We start from the raw sequence: 24516 nt of genomic DNA on the forward strand, positions 1-24516 counted from the left end.
AATGATCTAGTTTGCCAATACAACCTCTCATTAAGTCAAATCCTGTCTGGTGTGTTTCATACCGATTGTTATGCCGTTCTTGGCACACTGATTTTAACTACGGATACATGTAACTCCGTTTACCTGATCAGGATATAGGGCTCACAGCGGGTGTGACCGGTCAACAGGGGATGCTTACTACTCCTACGCACCTGACCCCACATCTGGTATACCCAGGGGTCCGTGTTTGCCCAGCTCTCTATTTCATATTGCTGATAGGAGTTATGAGATTGATCACTGTTTGTTATCTTCACCTTTCATTGAATAGTATTCGGGAATCAGATCTTCCAACACTCTGTAGGAATTCTCTTGGGCGTGAATTGTGCTCCATTATTAGGTTCTTTGGTTTTGTATTCTTTCGAAGCAAAATATCTTATGAACTCAAAACAAGACACAAGAGAGTTGTCTACATCTGTTACGCACTTGGATATTTCATTCAGATGTTAATAGCAAAGTAACAACTCAACTGAATCGATATGCAGGAACATGTTCTGATGTGCCCAGGTGTCTCACTCGTAATTTTGACTGTTCATTAAGAGTCATATCAGGTTGATCATTATCTTCATTTTTTCATTGAAGAAATATTTCAGCGATTGATTGATTGTATCTTGCTTAACGTCTCTCTCGATAATTTTTCACTCATATGGAGACGTCACCAAGACCGGTGAAGAGGTTCAGATTTAGGCCTTTGCTCGGCGCTGACGGCCTTTGAGCAGTGAGGGTACTTTAGCGTGCCACACCTTTTCCAACACGGGACATCCGATTTTAAGGTCATCTCGTAGGACCCGTGACATTCACACCTGCTGCCGAGTGTTTAGCGATGGAACTGTCACTACATGTTTTAACGACTTAGGTCTTCGGACCCCGGTCTTCCGCATGCGGGACGAACGCTCTAACCTCTCGGTCACCGCGGCGGTGTAAATTGATCTTGAAATATAACCTTAATGCTGTGGCGTAAGAACATGAAAAAAATCTAAACTTTATTCAAACAGTCTTTATAACATAATATGTTGATGACTGAACATTCACTTAAAATAAACATAAGACTGGTAACAGAACTAAGCACTGTACTATGTTTGTACACCCGTATGTCTAGATGATTTTCCAGATGATTGTGTAGTGAACGTTGGAGGGAGCCTTGTGAAAATGGCCACTGAGAAACTGAATATAGGTATGGGAAGTAAAGAAGCGTATACTATAGAGAAACCATAATTGACATTGACTGAAAACTAAAATTCGAAGTGTGAATTTTCGCCGATTCCTTTTCTACATTCAGAAATTTTTTGTTCAAGGCTTGGGAATCCCCGATTCCTGATTTCGATAACTATCCCGGTACGTGTTATGCTATTCTGAAAGTGCTCTAATCTAACTCCGATGCCACTTTATAGAATACACGTCTCCAGTTTTATAGATTATGTGTAACACTAAAGATTTAAAATTGTGATTTTCTGCTGTTATATTTCAATGGTAATTATTAACTGTTCATTGCCCATTTACACCAGGAAGAAAACTAACAACAACGAAATGAGGGTGAATAGCCGTGGAACAGCGTTATATCCGCCATTTGTATCTTTGTTTATCTGTGCGGCCAATTCTTCTCGCAGTAGCTCGAGGTCACATGACTCGATCTTTGAGTAGAACGTAAGAACATCAACGTCTTGGGATGTTCTCGCTATCCATTTCAAAGCTTCACCAACGTCGCCCTCCATACAAGGATGTAGTTTGATTTCTTTGACTACCTCCTTGCATTCCTCTAAACATTTTGATAATGGCTGACAGCGAGTATTGATCTTTTGGTAGATTTCCTTCATATCCGGATGAGAGGCATTTGAGAAGATATTTCTATCGCAGTTGTTGATAACTTGGTTCGAGTAAATTTTTAAGGAAGAAATACTTTTCCAGCTTGTGCAATACGGAACTCTTACATTCGTGATCGGATGAATTGTGAGAAAACCGAAGCACATCTCATCGGAAGTTGCGTCGCCTTGGAAGGTAGTTACGGATTTCGATGAAGACTTAAACACACATTTGGTTCTAATTTCGTCGCCTGGCTTTATTTCAATGGAGGTTTTGTACCTGTAGATTCAAAAGAACGTATACATTATCTCTCAGCTATACCATGCAAGCATCATATTACAGAAACCAACATCAGAGACGATTTGTGTAATGCCCATAACTTTTCATTAAGAATATGATAAATGTACCATAAGGAATAATTTTTTAAATACTAATATTTCGTGAAAGGTGTGCAAATTTATGATCTATATATTGTAATATCATTATCAACAGCATTTCTACTACATGAATGATGATTTATCCCGGCAGCGTTCATTATCGATGTATATTTAATTGCTGATACAAAATTTAAAAATTCATTTCAAAATTAATGATTATCTCCCTCACGCATTGCTCTTATCCTTAGACGAATTTGACTCCACTTTTTTGGCACACTGTTTTTCCCTAAAATAGCTCTAAAACTTCAATGTTATTTCGGATTTCAAACATTTCGGTTGAGCATCACTGAAGAGACATTACTTGTCGAAATGCGCATCTGGTGCATCAAAATTGGTACCGTATAAGTTTTACATTATCGAAAAGCTGACCTCCTTATTCTGCTCTATTAGTAATCATTTCCATCCCATATGGTGTAATTTTTAGTTTACCTGAGTAAACTCAGGGGACCTATTGCAATTGGCTGGTGTCGTCCGTTGTGCCTTAACAATTGAATATTTCTAACTTCTTAACTATCATTAGCTCTTCTGAGCCAAAGGCTCAAAGCGCTAATGCTATGGCCATTTGTGCGGTGTGCGTAAACTTTTTAGAAAAAGGGCTATAACTCAAGAACCCCTTGGCCAATTTTTTTCAAATTTGTTACAGGGTATCATTGGCCCAAGGGCTTTCATACATACTAAATAAAGGGATGTGACCCTTTAACAAGGGGAGATAATCAGGAAAATACAAACAAAAGTAGTGGTTGCTAAAAAATCTTCTTCTCAAGAACCACAGGGCAGATTATCACCAAACTTACACATAAGGATGAGGATATGTTGTAGATTAAAAATTGTTCAAGACATTACCCTGGGGCAAAGGGCATGGTCTCAAGGTCACTTCAAAGTTGACCTAAATTTAAAAAAAATTTAAATTCCTTAAATCTTAGATATTTTAGTCATTATAAGGACTAGGATCATCAAATTTTGACAGTTGATGCATCTTAGGACCTTGTGTCAAGTTGTCTCAAAAGTAGGTCACGGTGACCTACTTTTTGAATTTTGCAGGTATTTATTTTAAAATTAATTTTGATGCATATCTTGGACACTTTGAAGCCTATGATCATCAAAACTTGTCAGTTGGTGGATCATGGGACCTTGAAATGCGTCAACTGAAAAATAGGTCACCGTGACCTACTTTCTGAATTTTATGGCTTATCATTTATAGATATATTTTAAGTTGTTATTTCAAATACCGAGAGGTTTAGAATCATCAAATCTTGTAAGTTGATGCATCTTGCGGCCTTGAAACATATTTATAAAAAAAGTAGGTCACAGTGACCTACTTTTTGAATTTTTCAGATATTCAAATTTCACATTTTCAATTTTAGATGCATATTTTGGGCACTGTAAAACCTAGGATCATCAAACTTGTCAGTTGATGCGTCTTCAGTCTTCGGTTTGTGTCGACCAAAAAGTAGGTCACCGTGACCTACTTTTGGTATTTGACAGCTAAATTACTATATTTCAGACACTATTTGACCTACAATCATCAAACTTTGTCAGTTGATGCATCTTGAGTCTTCGGAGTGTATCGACCAAAAAGTAGGTCACTGTGACCTACTTTTGGCATTTGACAGTTATATTTATATATTTCAGTCACTAATTGACCTACAATCATCAAACTTTGACAGTTGATGCATCTTGAGTCAATGGAGTGTGTCGACCAAAAAGTAGGTCACCTTGACCTACTTTTGGAATTTGACGGCTATATTTATATATTTCAAATACTATTTGACCCACAGTCATCAAACTTTGTCAGTTGATGGGTCTTGCATGTTCGAAGGGTTTCGACCAAAAAGTAGGTCAACTTGACCTACTTTTGGAATTGGACACCTATATTTATATATTTCAGATACTATTTGACCTACAGTCATCAAACTTTGTCAGTTGATGCGTCTTGCATGTTCAAAGGGTGTTGACGAAAAAGTAGGTCACCTTGACCTACTTTTGGAATTGGACAGGTATATTTATATATTTCAGATACTATTTGACCTACAGTCATCAAACTTTGTCAGTTGATAGGTCTTTCATGTTCGGAGTTCGCTGACCAGAAAATAGGTCATCATGACCTACGATTGGAATTTGACAGCTATATTTCAATATTCAGATACTAATTGGCTTAAAATCATCAAACTTTGTCAGTTGATATTTCTTGGGTTCTCAAAATGTGTAAACCAAAAAGTAGGTCACATTGACCTACTTTTTTGAATTCTTAGGATTTAACTAAAGATTTAGAATACTAAGAGGCTAAGAATAGAAATGGTGGGGTTGTACAATTTATCAGAAGAGCGATTCTAGGCCCTTGGGCCTCTTGTTCTAAATCTTTTCAACTTTGGTACGTAGCATTTTTGGAATAAGGGGGACTTAAATTGCAAATTTAAGGCCTCCTGCACCCCAGGCGCCCTAGTGGCGGGGCAGAACCTGCCCAAAATTGACCAATTCTGAAAAATCGTCATGTCTACAGGTACAACTACACATGTGTAAGAAAAACTAAATAGGGGGCTCCAACACTCTCGTTTAAAGTCAGCATTTCGCAATTTCTATGGTCGTTATAACGATCTAGTTTGCCAATACAACCTATCATTGGGTCAACTGTCTGACGTGTTTCCTACTGATTGTTAGGCCGTTCTTGACAACGGATAACTTCGTTTACCTGATCACGACATAGGGCTCACGGTAGGTGTGACTGGTCGAGAGGGGATGCTTACTCCTCCTACGCACCTGATCCCATCTCCGGTATATCCTGGGGCCCGTGTTTGCCCAACTCTATTTCATATTGCCTAAAGGAGGTATGAGATTGATCACTGTTCATTATCTTCACCTTTCATACTGATGTGGAGCAGGAAGGCCTTTACCAAAATTGTAAATTTCATGATTCCCAGGGTAGAGTTTCTGACATCAGAGCGGGGTCAAACTTACTGTATAGTGTTAATGTGTAAAAACTTAAATAATTTCTTCTTAATACTAAACTGAAACTAAATGAATATTTAGAAAGAGCAGGTAGTCCTTTACCAAAATGGTAAATTTGATGGTCCCAGGGTAGAGGTTTTGGTATTAGGGTGGGACCAAAATTGCCAGTTATTGAATGTGTGAACAATAGAAAGTTTTAACTTCTTGATAACAACCATTTCCATTCTTTTTAAATTTGGTATGAAGCATCTTTGGAATTTCAGAATTCCTACACCCCTTGTGGCCTTAGGGCCGGGGCAAAAATTGACCAGATTTCAAAACTATTCTTCTCCAGAACCGCACATGTTTAAGAAACATAAATAAATAATAATCCAAAGCAGGAAGACCTCTACCAAACTTGTAAATTTAATGATTCCAGGGGCAGAGGTTCTGACCCCAGGGTGGGGCCAAACTTACTATATAGCGTTTATGTGTAAAATATTTAAATAACATCTTTAGTGTAAAACAATTAAATAACATCTTGAGTGCTACCGCCGCGTTGGTCTAGAGGATAGAGCGTTCGCCCCGCATGGGAAAGGCCGAGGTTCAAATTCCAGCCGCAACAGACCTAAGTCGTTAAAACAGGTAGTGACAATATATTCCATCGCCAAAATCTCGACATCAGGTATGAACGGGTACTCGAAAATAACCTTAAAAACGGATGTCCCATGGCACGTTAAATGCCCTTCACTGCTCAATGGCCGTAAGCGTCGAGAACAGGGATAAAATTGTAAATTCCCTGATCCTAGGAGTAAGGTTTTTAGTTTTAGGGTGGTGTCAAAATTATCATAACGATCTGAAGAACTTATTTCAGTTTGCTGATACTGTATAAAATCTATATAGCAGAAAAGGATGTACAAAAAATGGCGAATTTCACAACCCTGGGTTTTGAATCTAGGATGGGTCGAAATTAATCATATCTTTTAATATTAATATACCGGTACATCAGGGTTAGGGTTAGGACACCCTTCATCAGTGTATGTCGATTGATGTTTCCGCCACACTCAACATTTTTTCAGTTATATGGTGGCGCCCAATTTTTATTGGTAGAAGAGAGAACCCATATACAATGTACCTGGGAAGAGACCACCGATCTTCCGAAAGTACACTGGGAAACTTTCTCACTTACCGGCGAGAGCGGGATTAGAACCCGCGCCGAGCAGAGATGAGAGGCTGTGTGATTTTAAGCGTGATGATCTAACCACTACGCCACGGAGGCCCTTTCATCAGTGTATGCACTTTTGTGGGCATTGAAGTCTTAAGAACACATCTTGTTTTTATACTGTTGCTGAACATTAGAATTTAGCTTAGATATTGAGAACAGGAAGTTTTTTCTAGATTTCATAGTCCTTGGGAGTAGCGATACTTTTCACTAGTACTCATGTGAATCATAAGGCATGTGAACATCTTGTTGCGGATTCTTAAGATTTTGAAATTCCATTCAGGTTATATCTCAAGGGAATTGTTTCTACATATAGAAGTATTTTAGATATTTTTATTCAAAACGTACAGAAGTTTAACATTGAATTCGTGGATCCGTTACGTTACGTCCAGAGTAATTCAGCCTTATGGGATAAAAAGGTGAAGATAATGAACAGTGGTCAGCCTTAAAAAATACGAAATTAACACCAGGGAAAACACGGACCCCTGGACATACCAGAGGTGGGATCAGATGCCTAGGAGGAGCAAACACTTCCCTACTGACCGGTCACATTCGCTGTGAGCCCTATATCTTGGACGGGTAAACGGAGTAATCCGTAGTCTATATCAGTGTGTAAGGAACATAAATTGATTGGTATGAAACAGTTCAGACAGCATTTTACCCGATGCATTGGTAAATTAAATTGTTATCAACGTAACCTCCTTGAAATTTATTAGATCCAAACGTTTTCTTACTCTAGAAATCTAGGTCGATCGTAGCTGTAGTCGGGCTCATTCGTAAAACTGTTGACTTTGACTCCATTTCTGTAATGATCCATGTACTGTTCTCGTCCTGAAATAATTTCAAAATTCAAAATGTTAGATCATGTGCCTGCGTTAACAATTGAACATTTTTAACTCCTTCTTGATAACTACCATTCCCGTACTTTTAAAATTTGACATGAAGCATCATTGGTACAATGGGGACATAAATTGAAAATGTCAGAACTCCTGTACCTCTGGGACCTGAGCAAAAACTGTCAAAAATTGACCAGTTTTTAAACACCTTCATCTCTACAACTACACACGTGTAAGAAAAACTAAATGCATAGCGATGTATAGCAGGAAGGCCTCTGTCACAATTGTGACAGAGCGGGGTCAAACTTGCTTGGAATATAGTGTTTCTGTGTAAAACATTTAAATAACATCTTCTTTGGTGCTATTGATACTAAGTTAAAACTAAATGAATATTTAGAAAGAACAGGTAGTCCTTTATCATATCTGTACATTTTACTATCCCAGAGGTAGGGGTTGTGATATGAGGGTGGGGGTAAAATGATCAGTTATCAAATATGTAAACAATGGAACATTTTCAACTTCTTGATGCCTACCATTCTAATTCTTTTCAAATTTGGTATCACGCATGTTTTGGACAAGGGGATCTAAATTGTAAATTTCTGGATTCTTGGGCCTTATGGGCAGGACAAAAATTGACCAATTTGCAAAATTTGTTTTCTACAACCGCACATGTGGAAGAAAAACTAAATGTACAGTGATGTAGATCAGGAAGGCCTCTACCAAAGTTGTAAATTTCTTCATCCTTGGGGTAGAAGTTCTGACTCCAGGGAGGGGCCAAACGTGTTTTACTTAATAGGTCAGTCGCGGCCGGGATTTGAACCTCCAGACCACCGCGGCGGTTTGCTAAATTGAAACTAAATAGTTTCATGATCCTAGAGGTAAGTGTTCTGTTCCATGGTTGAGCCAAACTTATTTTAGTGATTATATATTCTTTATCATTTGAAAGACTTCTTGAAGTTTCCTGATGTAGTATAAAAACTAAATGCATATTTAGGAAAATCAGAAAGGGATGTACTAAACTTGTAAAATTTCGCAACCCCATGGTATTTACTCTAGGATGGGTTCAAAGTAGTCATATCGTGTTACTGGTACATATATTATATCACTATCACTTTCGAGGGCATTTAAAAGAAAGATAAGTGATACTTATAACTAATATTCAGGTGACCGATAACGCCTGTGGGCCTCTTGTTTTCTTTTTTATGCCAAACATAGAGGTATCTTTTGCATTGAAGAAATTACTGACAAAGTAAATTCTATTGATGTATAATAAAAACCAAACCATACCTAAGTAATGCATGTGATTGAGGGCCCTTGTGACGTAAACAGGGCCTGAAAGAGCCATCCACGTATCGTCTGCACTACACACGGCTTCCACCTCCACGCGCTCTTTACTGGGTGGGATTTCCAGGTACTCCTGACCTACCATCATGATGGCGGCGTCGTTAGGGCGTCTGTTTGGAGTATAGAACAGCGTCATTCCAGAACTGTCTACGTAATCAGAGCGACGTTCAACGTTGTTCCAATGAAACTGTTGATATAAAAGTATAGCATTACTACAGTAATTTGATCCGAAGAGTCGGATCACGTAGAGTTGACAGGCATGGATCATCAGATCAAAGGACACGCGGCTGTCAACGAGGATCAAATTACTATAGGAATTATATATCTCCTTAAGATAATAAACGTATTCTAAATTATCAAAAACCGCAAACATATACAGTGCATTTATTTCCTATATCCACAGTTTTATTTGTGACGCGGTCGATATTCGCACCAAAGAAACGTTGTGTTGATGCATTGTGACGTCATCAGTTTCAGAGGATATTGATTCGGAATCAGAAAACTACACCGGAAAATCGGATCACACTCTGTGCAATCAACAGTATCAAAAATCGAAACATTGATGGATATTTGATAAAACACAGAAACGCCATCTAAATCGCTTTAGCCTCTGTTAATTCTTTGAGGGACTGCAAAGATACATGTGACAAGCTACCCAATATTGGTTATATGATTGACGTATGCGAAGGTTCCAAAAGTATATGCACGAATTAGTTGTGTTATATTACACGTTAAGATCTAAGGACCTATAGTAGCGTAGTTACCTGCATCATGGCGTATTTGAAGCCTTGTTGTCCTATCCGAAATCCCACGTCGTCATGTGCACACTCACCCTTGACACCCACGGCCCAAGCCCCGATGATCGTCCGACAATTCCCCGATCCCATACCGCACGAAGTGGGAACCGATTCTGCCTCGGTAACTATAGAAAACAATACCCAAAATCCTCATTGATACAACAAATACAATGTTTTAAAGACGACCATGCGGATAAATAGATAAATCTTAAAAATAATTTATTGTGGGTAGGTAGGTAAGTAGGTATATATAGGTAGGTAGGTAAGGAGGGAGGCAGGTAGGTAAAACAACATATTTTTCATGTATCAAAGCTGTTATACAATGCACGAGGGACCGGCAAAAAAACCTACATCTCACCTGATGTTTCACACCCAAACAGAAGGATGTGATGCATGACGTATTCATTGTCAATGTATGGCTCGGTGGCAATCATGTGATAATCGCCATCTCGGGGAAGTTCAAAGATCATGCAGAAGTAGTTAGTCTCCAAACTGGGCACCGGGGTGGGTGGGTACCTTAGAGTGACATTCTTTACTTCTAAAATAAAAGAGAATCAGGAAAATGATACAAGATATGTCGTGTTTTTACCTATGAAAGGTGAAGATAACGAACAGTGATCAATCTCACAACCCCTACAAGCAATACAAAATAGAGAGTGGGGCAAACACGGACCCCTGGACACACCAGAGGTGGGATCAGGTGCACAGAAGGAGTAAGCATCCCCTGTCGATCGGTCACATCCACCGTAAGCCCTATATCTTGATCAGATAAATTATATATATTGATCAGGTATCTTAGACATAAAATTGTCAGATGTTGAAGCAGAATATCTGCATGTATTGAGGGCAATGATAAGTGACTTATAAAGAAACTGTGGTTCCTTATTGAAACTGTTTAAATAAAGGTTTTTTTCTTTTTATGCTTTGTTTTACATGTATTTCTCTTTCGAGAATGCTTCGCTCATATAAAGACTTCACCAACTGCGCGTGAAATGTCACAGATTGGACCCATGCGCTCACATCTCCGATTTTAATTCAAATTATGCGAATCATTTAACCAAAACGAACAATAGTAATAAACTGAAAAATCTTGTATCCACATATGTTTTCCCCATCTTTCGGTCAACGTAAACTGTAAAATGTTTTTCTTCATTGGACTGTCAACGAGTATCTTTAAGTAGGCAATATGGCTTGGAGTAGCGCGATTGTTTTATGTTTCTAGTTTCCATCCGCAAATAATTTTAAAGCATGGCAAATACATAACCCGCGCGAACATGTTTGCCTACATAAAAGCGTGAAGGGGGCCGATTGATTTCGGTCTACGAGATTCTAAGCCTGTACATTTAAAGAGACACTACAGCTCATTTTGCGCAAAAATCATGAAATGACAATTTTCCTAGCGCTTTCTCTATTTTTGTTACATTGTTGAAAGTATGAACTTTGCGAAAATAACACTTATCTAAATTTAAAAATTATCGTTTTAACGTAAAAATTAATACTTTTTGATGGCCTATACAAAAAATATCGAGTCTCCTCCTTTCAGTCTTCAGACGCATGCGCATAGACAGTAAACAGTGCAGCATGTCATCCAGTGAGAGAAAGTGTAGTTGATAGATCTAGAATTTTGAAAGATTCTGTGAGAATAGAGGTAAAAATAGAATGAGATAAAACTCATACGTGAAATAAAATTTACCTTGCATGGTATCAGTTTGACCGTTGGAAAACAAAGAGCTCGGAGAAACCCATGTAACTCAGTGGCGGATCTAGGATTTCCGAAGGGGGTGAGAAAGTCAAAGATTAGCCACAGTAATCGGCCATTCTGGTGCAAAATTTGGATTTTCATTCACAATCTGTGGCGTAAAAAGGGAGGGGGGATCCTGCCCCCCCCCCCCTAAATCTGCCATTGAGACTAGCTGCGAAGACACTATTTTTAAAAGTAAGTGCTGTTTTTATCTGAACACGACACGTGTTAGTTGTAAAACATCGGTCAATGGGAACATGGAAGGGTTTCTGTTGAAAAAATGATTTATATAATTACTTATTTTAAGGAGCAGGGAATACTCTTATACTTGAAAGGTGAGCGTGGACCCCCTTGAAGGGGAATTTAAATAATTTCCTACACAACACCTTTGCTGTCATTCAAAACCACGTGATGTAAATAAGCATTCAAAAGTCCGAGTCAAAATGAAGAAACCTTTGAATTCCGAACGATCTTCAAAGCGCAGTTGAGAGTAAATTGATGCATCCCAATTGTTCAAAATTGTCAGTATCGATATCAATTTTATCATTTTATCAATACATGTTTTAAAAAACACTTTATTAAAATGTGGAAAATGAGCTGTAGCGTCTCTTTAATCAATAAATTGGTTTTAAAATTTTGTATTTTGAAACGAAACTTTCACTTCCATCCTTACAGTAAACATTCAGTGGAAGGTTCTTCACTGACCTGGTTGGTTTATGGCGTCACATTGAAATGGCTGTAGGTCGCACTCCACCCACGTGTTTTTTGCTCGACACATGTCACTGTCATAAGGTTCACATACTCCTGAATATAGAACATATACAATACATAGAATGCATTGCTCAACTTTTAAAATAGAATATATATATATATCATTTATCAACTAAATAGAATATACATACAAGTCATTGATCAACTAAATAGAATATATATAAGTCATTCATGAAAGGTGATGATATAACGAACAGTGATCAATCTCATAATTCCTATAAACAATACAAAATAGAGAGTTTGGCAAATACAGACCCACTGGACACACCAGAGGTGTAGAATATAGACAATTCATTCATCAACTAAATACAATATAATCCATGGATCAACTAAATAGAATATATGCAATTCGTTGATCCACTAATCCATCACATAATTTATAAAATTTCCATGAAATGGTGTAATACAGTGCACGGGGACAGACTACTTGAGTATGCACGGTTTTACACAATACACGGGGACACGGGGACAGACTACTTGAGTAGACACGGTTTTACACAATACACAGGGACAGACTAGTTGAGTAGACACGGTTTTACACAATACACGGGGACAGACTAGTTGAGTAGACACGGTTTTACACAATACACGGGGACACGGGGACAGACTACTTGAGTAGACACGGTTTTACACAATACACAGGGACAGACTAGTTGAGTAGACACGGTTTTACACAATACACGGGGACAGACTAGTTGAGTAGACACGGTTTTACACAATACACGGGGACACGGGGACAGACTACTTGAGTAGACACGGTTTTACACAATACACAGGGACAGACTAGTTGAGTAGACACGGTTTTACACAATACACGGGGACAGACTAGTTGAGTAGACACGGTTTTACACAATACACGGAGACAGACTACTTGAGTAGACACGGTTTTACACAATACACGGAGACAGACTACTTGAGTAGACACGGTTTTACACAATACACGGAGACAGACTAGTTGAGTAGACACGGTTTTACATAGTACAATTAGTCTTTAAACTTCATAAGGATGTAGTTCATTGATGTTCTTGTTTTGATTTTGCACAGCTGTTGAGGTGAGGGGAAGGGGGTAATTTGTATGGAAGGAAAACTGGGCACCTGAGAAAACGTGTGACGTATTTTTTTATTGTCTAAAATTTCTAGCGTACCTTCAATGTCTATCAGTTTATTTGGATCCTGAAAATCTTGTTCTTCAACTTTCTGTTGATTAAGAGTATTTCTGTTAATTAAGAGTATTTCTTTTTTGTTTGTGCGCATGTTTGTTGGCAGAAACGATTTTTCCCGACGACGGATATCAGGACAAACAACAAAAGCGCAGTGTTTAAAGTCTGGGGGGCACTGGATGTATGATTGATTTCGTAAAATTAAACAAAATTATTTTCCCAGAGAAAGAAAATTACATGTATATACAAATGAGACATTCAATTGACAGATGTTTATTGGATTTTTAGAGATGAAACATATGACTGACAGATTTTCAGAAGACAGGACATGATTGGTGGATATTTAGAGATAAGACTTACGATTGGCGGAAGTTTAAAGAGGGGACCAATGATTTGACTTATGACAGACATATAAACAGATATACGTTCAATGAAACTGAAAATAATTGATAAATGGAATACCTATGTGAGTGTCTGTGGGTGTGAATGATTGTTCAGAATAAAGTTCATTAACGAAAATGGGAGACAATTATTTATTTTACCAGGATGTGAGAAAGCGTTCTTATCCGGAATAGCGTTTTCCTTCCACACGCAGTTCGGATCTCCAAGTTCTTCTCCATTACTTTTGCCGTCTTCGTCCGAGTCTTTTCGACACAACTCGGGGGTCCATGTCTGAAAAGAGAAGTATCTGAATATATTCAATTTGTTTAAAACAAAGTATGAATATGACTCTATCTATAATGCACAAGTTATATCAGACGACACCGGAACTTATCAGACGACACCGGAACTTGTTTCAGACGACACCGGAACTCGTATCAGATGATCCCGGAACTTATATCAGACGACACCGGAACTAATATCTGACGACACCGGAACTGATATCTGGCGACAATGGAACTGATACCTGACGACACCGGAACTGATATCATATAACAACGGAACACCCCTATTGCTATTTACCATATCATGCTAACTCACGAAATAAAAAAAAAACTCTACAATGTATGCCTGTTATTATCAATTATTCATTTCAATGCTGAATGAAAATTATTCTTCTGCCCCGATTATCACTTCAGCGTTGGCATAAATCATCTGCCTTGATTTCTTCTACCAGTCGTCACATCGCCATTAGCATAAACACTTGACTTCATTTTCACCTCCTCAAAAATGTAACGCTTGTCGTAAATAAAGAAATGGCGTTACAAACACACGGAAACTTGAAATAAAGCAGAAAATTCAGTCTAATTTGCTTACAATTGTCTGCAACAAGTCTTGCAATTGAAAATGGGATCGCCAGTATATCACATGGACACCCAGTTTAAATAACCGATCTTCGGACGTGGATTGAGTTGATGACCGTATAATAAGCATTCTTCCGTGGCATTGTAAAAGCTATAGGGTCAATAGTGTAACCAATCAACCATAGGTGATAAAACATACACAGAGACGGCAGCCGCCCCACATTCCGACCCCTATTAATTCACGAGATTTACTCTTTTAAAATTTTGATCAAAGAGCTTTTCATGTGAAAATGTACTAAAGTGAATGTTGTTTTTAACCAGTTTGAGGTGTTCGTATCAGAACATCTTTTTTTCGATTGCATACAAATAAAGGAGGTATGGTGTGATGTTGGTATCAAAATTTCGTCCTGTCTGAACGGATTTTAAAACAGTTTCATATCCCTGTAAATTTTGACAAGTTCACTGTACTATTTGGTAAATACTGTAATAGACATGTGTATAAAGTTCAAAACTTGATTTTGCTTATAGTAAAACAATATATTTTCTCTTGTAAATATCAAAAGAGTCCGCAAGTACATATTATATAGATAGATAGATAGATAGGTAAATAGGTAGGTAGGTAGAGAGAGAGAGAGAGAGAGAGATATGCGGTTAGAAAAATAGTTACGGACAGAATTGTAGTTGAGAAGTACTTGCTGCTACGAAATTGTAGATATGATGAATATGAAACTCACTGACAGAGAATATGTAAAACTTTCTTATTAGTAGGTAGGTCTATATGTACTTTTTCATCAAATAGGTTTGTGCTTTTTTTCTTTTTTTTTGTGTTTGATCAATATATATATTATATCTAGATCTATTATAGTTATCAAAATCTGTTACCAAGAAAATAATACTTATGTACCTCTCTCTCTCTCTCTCTCTCTCTCTCTCTCTCTCTCTCTCTCCTGAAACAGATTTTTACATCACACATATACTTGCATAAAAGAATAAGGTATTTATGAAATTTAGACAGTATTTGAGTTAATGTTATTGAGTTCGTATTTTAAGATGAATTTAATATGATGTGAAAATATCCATGGACCTATCTCCCATATGTATGCAATAGTGTATGTGTGAAGTGAAAATTTTGTAAATAAAAAAATTATTAAAAAAAAACAAAAGAAATCAGTCTGGATAAATCACGTGTTTATGTGGCCCACAAGACAAGACATTTATTACTACTTAGTGTGTTTCTGTCTTATTTTCTTCTTCTGGTTGATTGGTTTGAGTTTTCATTCTGAAGTGTGAACGACAGAACTGAACAAATGCTACATACCCATTTTATTTCTTTTTCTTCTTGGTTAAGAGAAAAGATGACTTACATTTCATATATAATTATCATTACGTTGTGGATCCGGGTTTTGTTGTTGTTGGGGTTTTTTTAACGGGGGGAGGGGGTGACGGAGGGGGGTCTTGGTGGCCCTGTCGATCCAGGGTTTTGAGGCTTTTAAGGTTATTTCTACGAGTTATTTTATCTATAGTTCATATAGGATAAAATAAATAACAACAAATGATTGAATTGTTTATCTTTGAACTCGTTTGTAATTATAAAGTCAAATTTTATAATTTTGTTGGTTGTTCTAGTAATTTTTATTTTTGGTCACAAAAGGGGTCACGGGGCCCCGGCCCCTTAAATCCGCCGTTGTCAACAAAGACTTGGAGTTAGTGATGTTAGACAAAATATGTTAAATTTCGGTTCGAATGCTGCCCTGGGCACAATGTCATAACTCTTAAAACAGTACATTTTGGTGCTTTAACGGCTTTGACACCACTCATCATGATGCAGAATATAGCGGTTAAAAGCATTACCTTTCCGGCAGCATCAAAATCTTCGCCAAAAGGATTTCTTGATCCGCCTCCAAGTTCGTTCCTGTGACCTACCCCGTGCCAGAGATAATTTGGCTTACAGGGATGTGGTACGGAATCACCATTTGGAATCTTTGTTTGGAAAAACTTGAAACCCTCAGAAATCCCAAAGAGCAAAACTAAACACAAACACAGCCTGAAATAATAATAAATAAAAAAAAAAACGTTAAATTTATAGATAAATGGCTACAAAACATGGATAAAATGTAAGTCTCTTAGCAAATTCCTTTGAAAAATATTAAAAAAAAAAAAAAAAAAGAATATTAAACTATTTTCAGGCAAATGTGATTCTGTAGAATCATTTCGCAATTTCATTCACAGAACACATCAAAAACGATTCAAAAACGAATTAAAAGTTTAAGAAGAAGTTTTTAAAAATCAAAACAAAGAGGTAAAAGAAATTAATTAAAAACTTTGAGAGAAATTAGCAATCCGTTATTAAATATTTCAGCGTTTCGTAAGATGAACTTAAAATCTAGGTCAAACTTACCCTTTTCCCATCCTGAATAAAAGTGATTTGAATGGCCGGAAAATTGGACTTCGTTTTTTAAATAACCGAACCTCCACTCAGTTAAATTGCGATCGGGTTCAGTTTGCCGTGGAGGCACAGACCGTGTAAAAGTAAATAAACCGACCTCGGGAGTCGGATCTTTAAAAGAGTTAAATCCTTAAGGCAATATTTGTAGGTATAAAGTTGTGAAAAACTGGGACGGACGATATTGCTTAAGAATGACGTGTGTACTTTCTATGACCGAGGTCAGTTACTTTTAAGTAAGTAAGTTTTACATATATCCAAGTTATATAATTCGGAAACAAGCTCGAGTCAAGCTCCAGCTACAAGTGATCATATTACTATGTGATATACAGTCATGAAATCTCCTATTAATATTATAATAGCATATTATCTCTCTCTCTCTCTCTCTCTCTCTCTCTCTCTCTCTCTCTCTCTCTCTCTCTCTCTCCAGTTTTCTTCTTTTCTCTCTCCCTGTCATAATATACTTAAATGTATCAATAATCGACAATGATTTTCTCTTTCTCCATTTTTCTTCTCCTCTTTCTCCCTTACTGATATTTTATACAGTCATAATTATCCTATTCCTGTTGCAAAATAACATATTTCTAGTTGCATGTACCTTTTCTTTCTTTTTCATCGGTCTTTTAGTTGATCGCTTTGAAAGTAGAAGGATTTGTCAATGGAAAACATTATCGGGGTCAATTAAAAATTTTCTACATAAATGAAACCAGATAATGCTTGCAACTATTTCTCGTAAGGGTTTTTATTTGCCACAATTATTTACGTTTCGCCAAATACCAATACCCGTGTGGACATTAGTACCTAGCGGAACGGAACACATCGAAAAGTGTTATTCTACATCTGCAAGTAGTCTGTCGTCATTCAGTTATTCTCATTTTTTAAAAACATCGTAAGACACCGATTTCTCTCTTTTCTTTTCTTTTTTTTTTTTTTTTTTTTTTTTTGGAGGGGGGGGGCAAAATAATTGCTAATTAATTTCACATTGTATTCCCCTTCTTCTGTTGAAGCTACCTTTCTTCTCGGTTTATTAATCGATCACTCTGAAAGTAGGCGGAGTTGCCAATGAAAAAAATCGGGCTCAATATAAAAAGTTCTGTATAAATAATAGTAGCAAGTAAAACCTATACGGGACTGGAAATTTGCGAGGTTTCTAACAAGTTGAAATAGTTGCTACCATTTTCTGGTTCCGTTCCGCAAAATACCAATATCCGTGTAGATTTTAGCATCTAACATTGTCCTACTGAAAAATTAATTTGTTGCCTAGTCTGTTCTGTTGAATCAATGGTGACAAAACTGTCTGCAGAACGCCGTCTATATACCACTGTGCAGTTAATTGATTGACCAACTGGGATTGAAATTTTGTGTTAATCGCTCCTCCAACCACGACCAATCTGTTTCGTTCACATCAACCAAGTACTTGCTAGCAGCGTTCATGCACACATCGGCGAATTCGTATTCTGTCGCCCGCATTACTGACGCTGGATGCTGATTAATCAGAAAACAAGACCTTTTTCTAATTTTGGCGTTAATTTAACCGCTGTCGGGCCCACAGGGTTTACGTTATAAACATTTGTAAGGTATCCTGCAGATAATCCTATTTTTCAATATTTACGAAACTATTCTACGGTGAATTCCCCTACCATGGTGTCCAATTCTTTGCCTCGTCGTCGTCGCGGCAGCAGTAAACCTATTCCGGAAGTGACGTTGCCGTAAGAATGCCTGTTGACGTTGTGTTGTCACAAATATCGACCATGTCTTTAGCGATCATTTATGGACCCTGTTCGGCGATGATGTCGCATCAATTGGCTTATCGTGCAAGGGTGAACAATAAAGATGAATAATGCATGCTCTCACACTGGGAGATTGACTGGGAATTTTATTCAAAGAAATTGTATTCTATTTTCATTAAATCCCGAGGGTATCCGGGTTATAATACGTCCTCAGTGCCCCTTGCTTGTCGTAAGAGGCGACTAAATGGGGCGCTCCTTTGGATGACGAGACCAGAAAGACCGAGGTCCCGTGTCACAACAGATATGGCACGATAAAAATCTCTCCCTACTCAAAGGCCGTAAGCTTAGGCGTAAATTTTGCAGCCCTTCACCAGCAATTGTGACGTCTCCATATGAGTGAAATATTCTCGAGAGGGACGTTAATCAACATACAATCAATCATATCATCAATATTTTTTTAATATATGTTGTAATTAGTAATGTTTGTTTGTTTTTTATCTATTCTTTTTATTTAGATTCAAAATGTTTTAGTTTCTTGGGGGTCAGGGTTAGAATAGGTCCTCAGTGCCCCCTTGCTTGTCGTAAGAGGCGACTGAATATCGGATGAGACCGCAAACAAAACGTGTCACAGCAGGTGCTGTTCAATGGTCATAAGCGCCGAGCATAGGCCAACATTTTCCAGCCCTTCACCAGCAATGGTGACGTCTCCATATGAGTGGAAGATTCTCGAGAAGAACGTTAAACAATACACAATCAATCATATTACCATTGCCATTGGCAAATAAAACTTCAAATTACTCGCCCTTGATTACAGGTGGCGCACGATCCGTTTACGTCCAAGGCGTTTCTAACCTCATTTTTAAGGTATCACACCGGTAATTATTTTCACTATATATTACTATAGAGGAAAAAAAATTCATTAAATATCAGTTTACAGAATTGATGCCGAATAACGCAGTCAGAAACGTTCTATGTTACCTATCTCGTCTGCCGACACAAGAAAAACACCACCCTACGCGGCATTTTCGAAAATAAATTACCCGCAAACAAGACTACCCTCAAATCCACGTGTTTTTCACGTGTGTGTAAACAGCCGAATTACACCTCAGGAAGTAGCCTCAGCTACCAACAGCAAATAGTTCCTTTGTATACACTTGGTTATGTCTACAAATTACACAAAATTTCCTAATCAGGGGTGCAAAAATTAAGAGAAAAGAAGAAGAGGAAATGAGAAAAATCGCGGAAGGAAAAAAATATTTCTTTAAATATATGGAACTACAATTGACTAAGTTCATTTTGATTGGACAATTATCGGTGTGATACCTTAAAGAGAGCGTCGGAAAGACACGTTTAGATTAGAAACTAAGTTCATTTTGATTGGACAATTACCGGTGTGATACCTTGAAGAGAGCGTCGGAAAGACACGTTTAGATTAGAAACTAAGTTCATTTTGATTGGACAATTACCGGTGTGATAATTTGAAGAGAGCGTCGGAAAGACACGTTTAGATTAGAAACTAAGTTCATTTTGATTGGACAATTACCGGTGTGATACCTTGAAGAGAGCGTCGGAAAGACACGTTTAGATTAGAAACTAAGTTCATTTTGATTGGACAATTACCGGTGTGATAATTTGAAGAGAGCGTCGGAAAGACACGTTTAGATTAGAAACTAAGTTCATTTTGATTGGACAATTACCGGTGTGATACCTTGAAGAGAGCGTCGGAAAGACACGTTTAGATTAGAAACTAAGTTCATTTTGATTGGACATTACCGGTGTGATACCTTGAAGAGAGCGTCGGAAAGACACGTTTAGATTAGAAACTAAGTTCATTTTGACTGGACAATTACCGGTGTGATACCTTGAAGAGAGCGTCGGAAAGACACGTTTAGATTAGAATTTAAGTTCATTTTGATTGGACAATTACCGGTGTGATACCTTGAAGAGAGTGTCGGAAAGACACGTTTAGATTAGAAACTAAGTTCATTTTGATTGGACAATTACCGGTGTGATACCTTGAAGAGAGCGTCGGAAAGACACGTTTAGATTAGAAACTAAGTTCATTTTGATTGGACAATTACCGGTGTGATACCTTGAAGAGAGCGTCGGAAAGACACGTTTAGATTAGAAACTAAGTTCATTTTGATTGGACAATTACCGGTGTGATAATTTGAAGAGAGCGTCGGAAAGACACGTTTAGATTAGAAAGTTGTTGAATATTTAGTAACGAAGAGGGATTACGGTTCGTAGGACCTCACTGCGCTTAGATACGAACTTTGAAAACGCAATGCAAGACTCTGGGCGGAAAGGAGAGCACGTTGAGAGTTCCAGTTGCAACCGAATTTTCTCTGTCACATCGAGTAAATAAAGACATTCAATGCACATTGAACGTTTTTCACTATAAACTAGTTCGTGATTAGGTTTACATGCTTAAACAGTAGTTTTTGTTGAATATATAGTATACAATACATCATAATTCTTTATAAGTTGTTGAATTGCATATGTTTAAAACACTTAAGATGCGCCACCCACCCACCCACCCACCCTCTCTCTCTCTCTCTCTCTCTCTCTCTCTCTCTCTCTCTCTCTCTCTCTCTCTCTCTCTCTCTCGAGGATTAAGAATATCAATTATTAAATATATCCATATGTCTCTGAATTTCTATTATTAAGCTGTTAAACTGTGTAGTAAATGTATATGTATAACTAATTCTCTTTATAAAATAAAATTCACCCTAGAGAAGGTATACATGTATATAGAGTACATATATCATAACCCCTAACTTCACATTTAACAGTTTATTTGCGTGTTTTAACTTATATCACTTACGTGATGACGTCACGGTTGATAAACAGTCCTTGCGATTAACTTTTTGTTAGGGCAAGCGAGAGCATAAAAATTGACAGGTCAAATAAATTTTACTACCCCAAATGCTAGTTGTACAATAATGATTCAAAATTTCGAGTTTCTACATTTTAATTGAATATTACAATTTGGATTACAAGTTTAAGACAGAAGTTCAAGCTTTCTTTCAACTTCTAAATTCATGTCTCCATCCATATACTATGATTGATATACTATGAGTTGGTTGTACTCTGCGTTGAACGCGTAGGAATGGTTGTATACAATTGACGTTTGTCCATGTTGTTGCAGGAAACTGATGTAGGCCTACATAATTTGACTCGTGTTTACTTTCATGTATAAGGATGTATCTTGCTTATATGTACCATGACAGTTCATTGATATGCATGATTTAATACTAAAATACATCACTTAACAAATGTAGTACACTTTTTAATTTGAAGGTCAATTTGAATGTTCATACTTCAGATTGGAAGTTACAAGTGAATATTGGAAAATGTAATGCAATGATTTTTTTTTAAAATAAAAACCACAATGAACAAGAGGCCTATGTATGGCTTTTATTATAAACACAACATTGTACTGTATAAATGACAGTGAAATTTGTATTTACTTCACTTGGAGAAATTTATAGCTTTATGGATTTGCATTTAATTTTGATAAAAGTGGATATGATTCAAACTTTATTTCTAAAATTTTTTTTAGAAATATCTTAATCTCTTGAGATGCATTTTTCTTCTCGTTTGCGTCAACAGTTAAAATAGGCTATAGGACTGGTGTTCCATTCTTTGACGTATTGGACTGTACTTCCGTGGGTCAGTTGATCAACATGACATAACAAAATAACCACGATAATGCAAACTTTGATAAGTTATGAAAGTTTGACAATTTCATCGCATATTTTGATTAATGTCATCGGTATTGAAGATTCGTTTTCCCTGAAATTCAAACAATATTTTACAACACTTTTTGAATTATAACAAAATTAGCAATGAAAGTAAAGTGTTGAAATTAATTTACAATCCTGCCATCAAAAACGAAAACAAGACCTAGGAATATTCACTGCCTTACAGTTAAAGTCTGATTATAGCCACTCTTTCATTACAGTCGCGTCGTCGTATCGAGTGATGATGGAAGGGGGGGGGGGGGGCAGACTGCTGTTAGCAACCGTGTTTATTCATATTTTGACGACCTTGGTTAGCTCTAAAATTAATTTTTAAATGACATAGAATTATAAGATCATTGATGATTGTATCACTAAGAATATATAAAATTTCAGCATAAAATATTTATGCAGAATATTACGATCTACAGACCAAATGTTTAACTCACCGTAAATACTTTCTGCAACAAAGTCGTCATCTGGTATCTGTGAAGTCGGATTGAACTGAAGACTGGTGTTTCTAGCGCACGACGCTGATTGGAACTTAAAACGATCGTTGTCGCTGGCATATTTGATGATAATGTTCCAATTGGGTTTTTTAAAAGCTTTTTTTCTCGAGAATTCTACCCCCGCTCCCTGTTTGCACAACAAAAACCTTAAACTCTCTCATAAATCTTATGTACACCGGAAGTCAACAAGGACGTAAACTAGACGTCTTGCGCCACCTATGTCTGAAATAGGGGAAAGAACTGACAAATATTCGCAATTTTTTTATTATATGTTGTAATTAGTAATCTTTGGTTTATTTATTTTTTCTTTCTTATTTTATATATTTATTCATTATATTTTATTCAAAATGTTTTAGATGATAAACGACTTTTTTATGGAAGGGGTTGTTACCAAAATGATACACACCCAATTCTCAGAATGATACATTCAAATCAAATGTGGATTCTGTAGTATCGTAAGAGGAGTTGGGAGGAATCATTTTCGGAGTACGATAACCTTGTCAACAAGATTTGGACAGGTAATAATTGAAGAGGCGATCTCTCTTTTCTGTAAGGAATTCAATGTTTAACAAAAGGATAATGGACAATTATGAAGGATTTAAATCAACATAATAGTTTATTGTTAAAGTAGATGATTGATTCTACAATGTTTAACCTCCCTGTTGAGAATTTTTTCACTCATGACCGGTAAATGATTAGAAGTTGACCTTTTTGCAGTAGAGACTTTTTCTAATAGTTATCTGGCCTCTGTGAAAATAATAAAAGTCTAATTTTCTGAAAATGTGTGTGGTAAATGATTAATTTCATTTCATATTTTCATTTTGAAAAAGTGTATGTAACTTTCTACCAAGAGATTTGTATGAAAATATTATTTCTTCTAAAAATATTTTAATAAAACATGCTCTTCCCATAGACTTCAATGTTAAATTCTAGGTGAAATATATCAAGCAGGAAAACTATTATTTTTTTATAATTCCTATGATGAATTATTTTTTTATTACAAAAACTCTTCAAAATGATAATATGAGTACAAAAACCCCACCATCCATTTACTAGATATGAAATATGATCGTTTTACATTGAATACCTCAAATGTAAAGCTTCAATGTCAGGAAATAATATATTTCGGTGTAATGCCGCTGGTCCTATCAAATTTTAAAATCGTGGATTATTCAACTACACTTCAAGTCGTGTGTGTACATATTCCTTTAGGCGCTTTCTATAGAAAAAAAAGTCTCCACTTAAAGGTGCTGAATTAGTAAACAAATTTTAGGAATTCTGAATGAAACTGAGTAAACAATTGTGCCTCATGAATCCTTGGATGTTTCTTGTATGAAATCTAAACAAAGATAGTTTATCAGAATTAATACACCTATCAACACTTCGCCGCGAGTTACGTCCCTTGGCAGGGTCAGCCAAAGTTCAATCGATGAAAAATCAATTGTTCCGTCTTTACCTTACCAAATATAAGGCGTTATTACTGTGAATTTTATAGCTAATTATCAAGCTTTCATCCAAGTTAATGGGTTGCCCCATCCTGGGACATTATTGTAGATGACCGCAATTGATGGGAAAAATTAACAAATGACAAAGCTACAGATAAGAAAATTACAAAGGCCAACGTAGGGAAATACGAATTTTAACCGGGAGATCGCGGACAAGGGACGTGACTTGCGCGAAGTGTTGATAAGTGTATTGAAATGTTTCATTTCAAACCAGAGTTATTTTGGGAAGAGTTCATCAAATGTAGCCACGCCCAATACATCACATGTAGCCAC

General features: G+C 36.9%; 1 protein-coding gene across 1 annotated transcript; it reads right to left on the reverse strand.

Moving 5' to 3' along the window:
* Positions 1–1532: 1532 nt before the first annotated feature.
* LOC125663196 (DBH-like monooxygenase protein 2) lies at positions 1533–22798 on the reverse strand. The gene is made up of 9 exons (XM_048895499.2): positions 22679–22798; positions 16165–16407; positions 13612–13741; positions 11844–11942; positions 9756–9935; positions 9365–9522; positions 8544–8787; positions 7155–7251; positions 1533–2115 (listed from the first exon to the last, which is right to left on the reverse strand). The coding sequence occupies exons 1-9, from the start codon at positions 22796–22798 to the stop codon at positions 1533–1535; spliced, it is 1854 nt and encodes a 617-aa protein (XP_048751456.2).
* Positions 22799–24516: the final 1718 nt, after the last annotated feature.

This window comes from Ostrea edulis, chromosome 8, assembly GCF_947568905.1.
Source record: "Ostrea edulis chromosome 8, xbOstEdul1.1, whole genome shotgun sequence".
Taxonomy (NCBI): domain Eukaryota; kingdom Metazoa; phylum Mollusca; class Bivalvia; order Ostreida; family Ostreidae; genus Ostrea; species Ostrea edulis.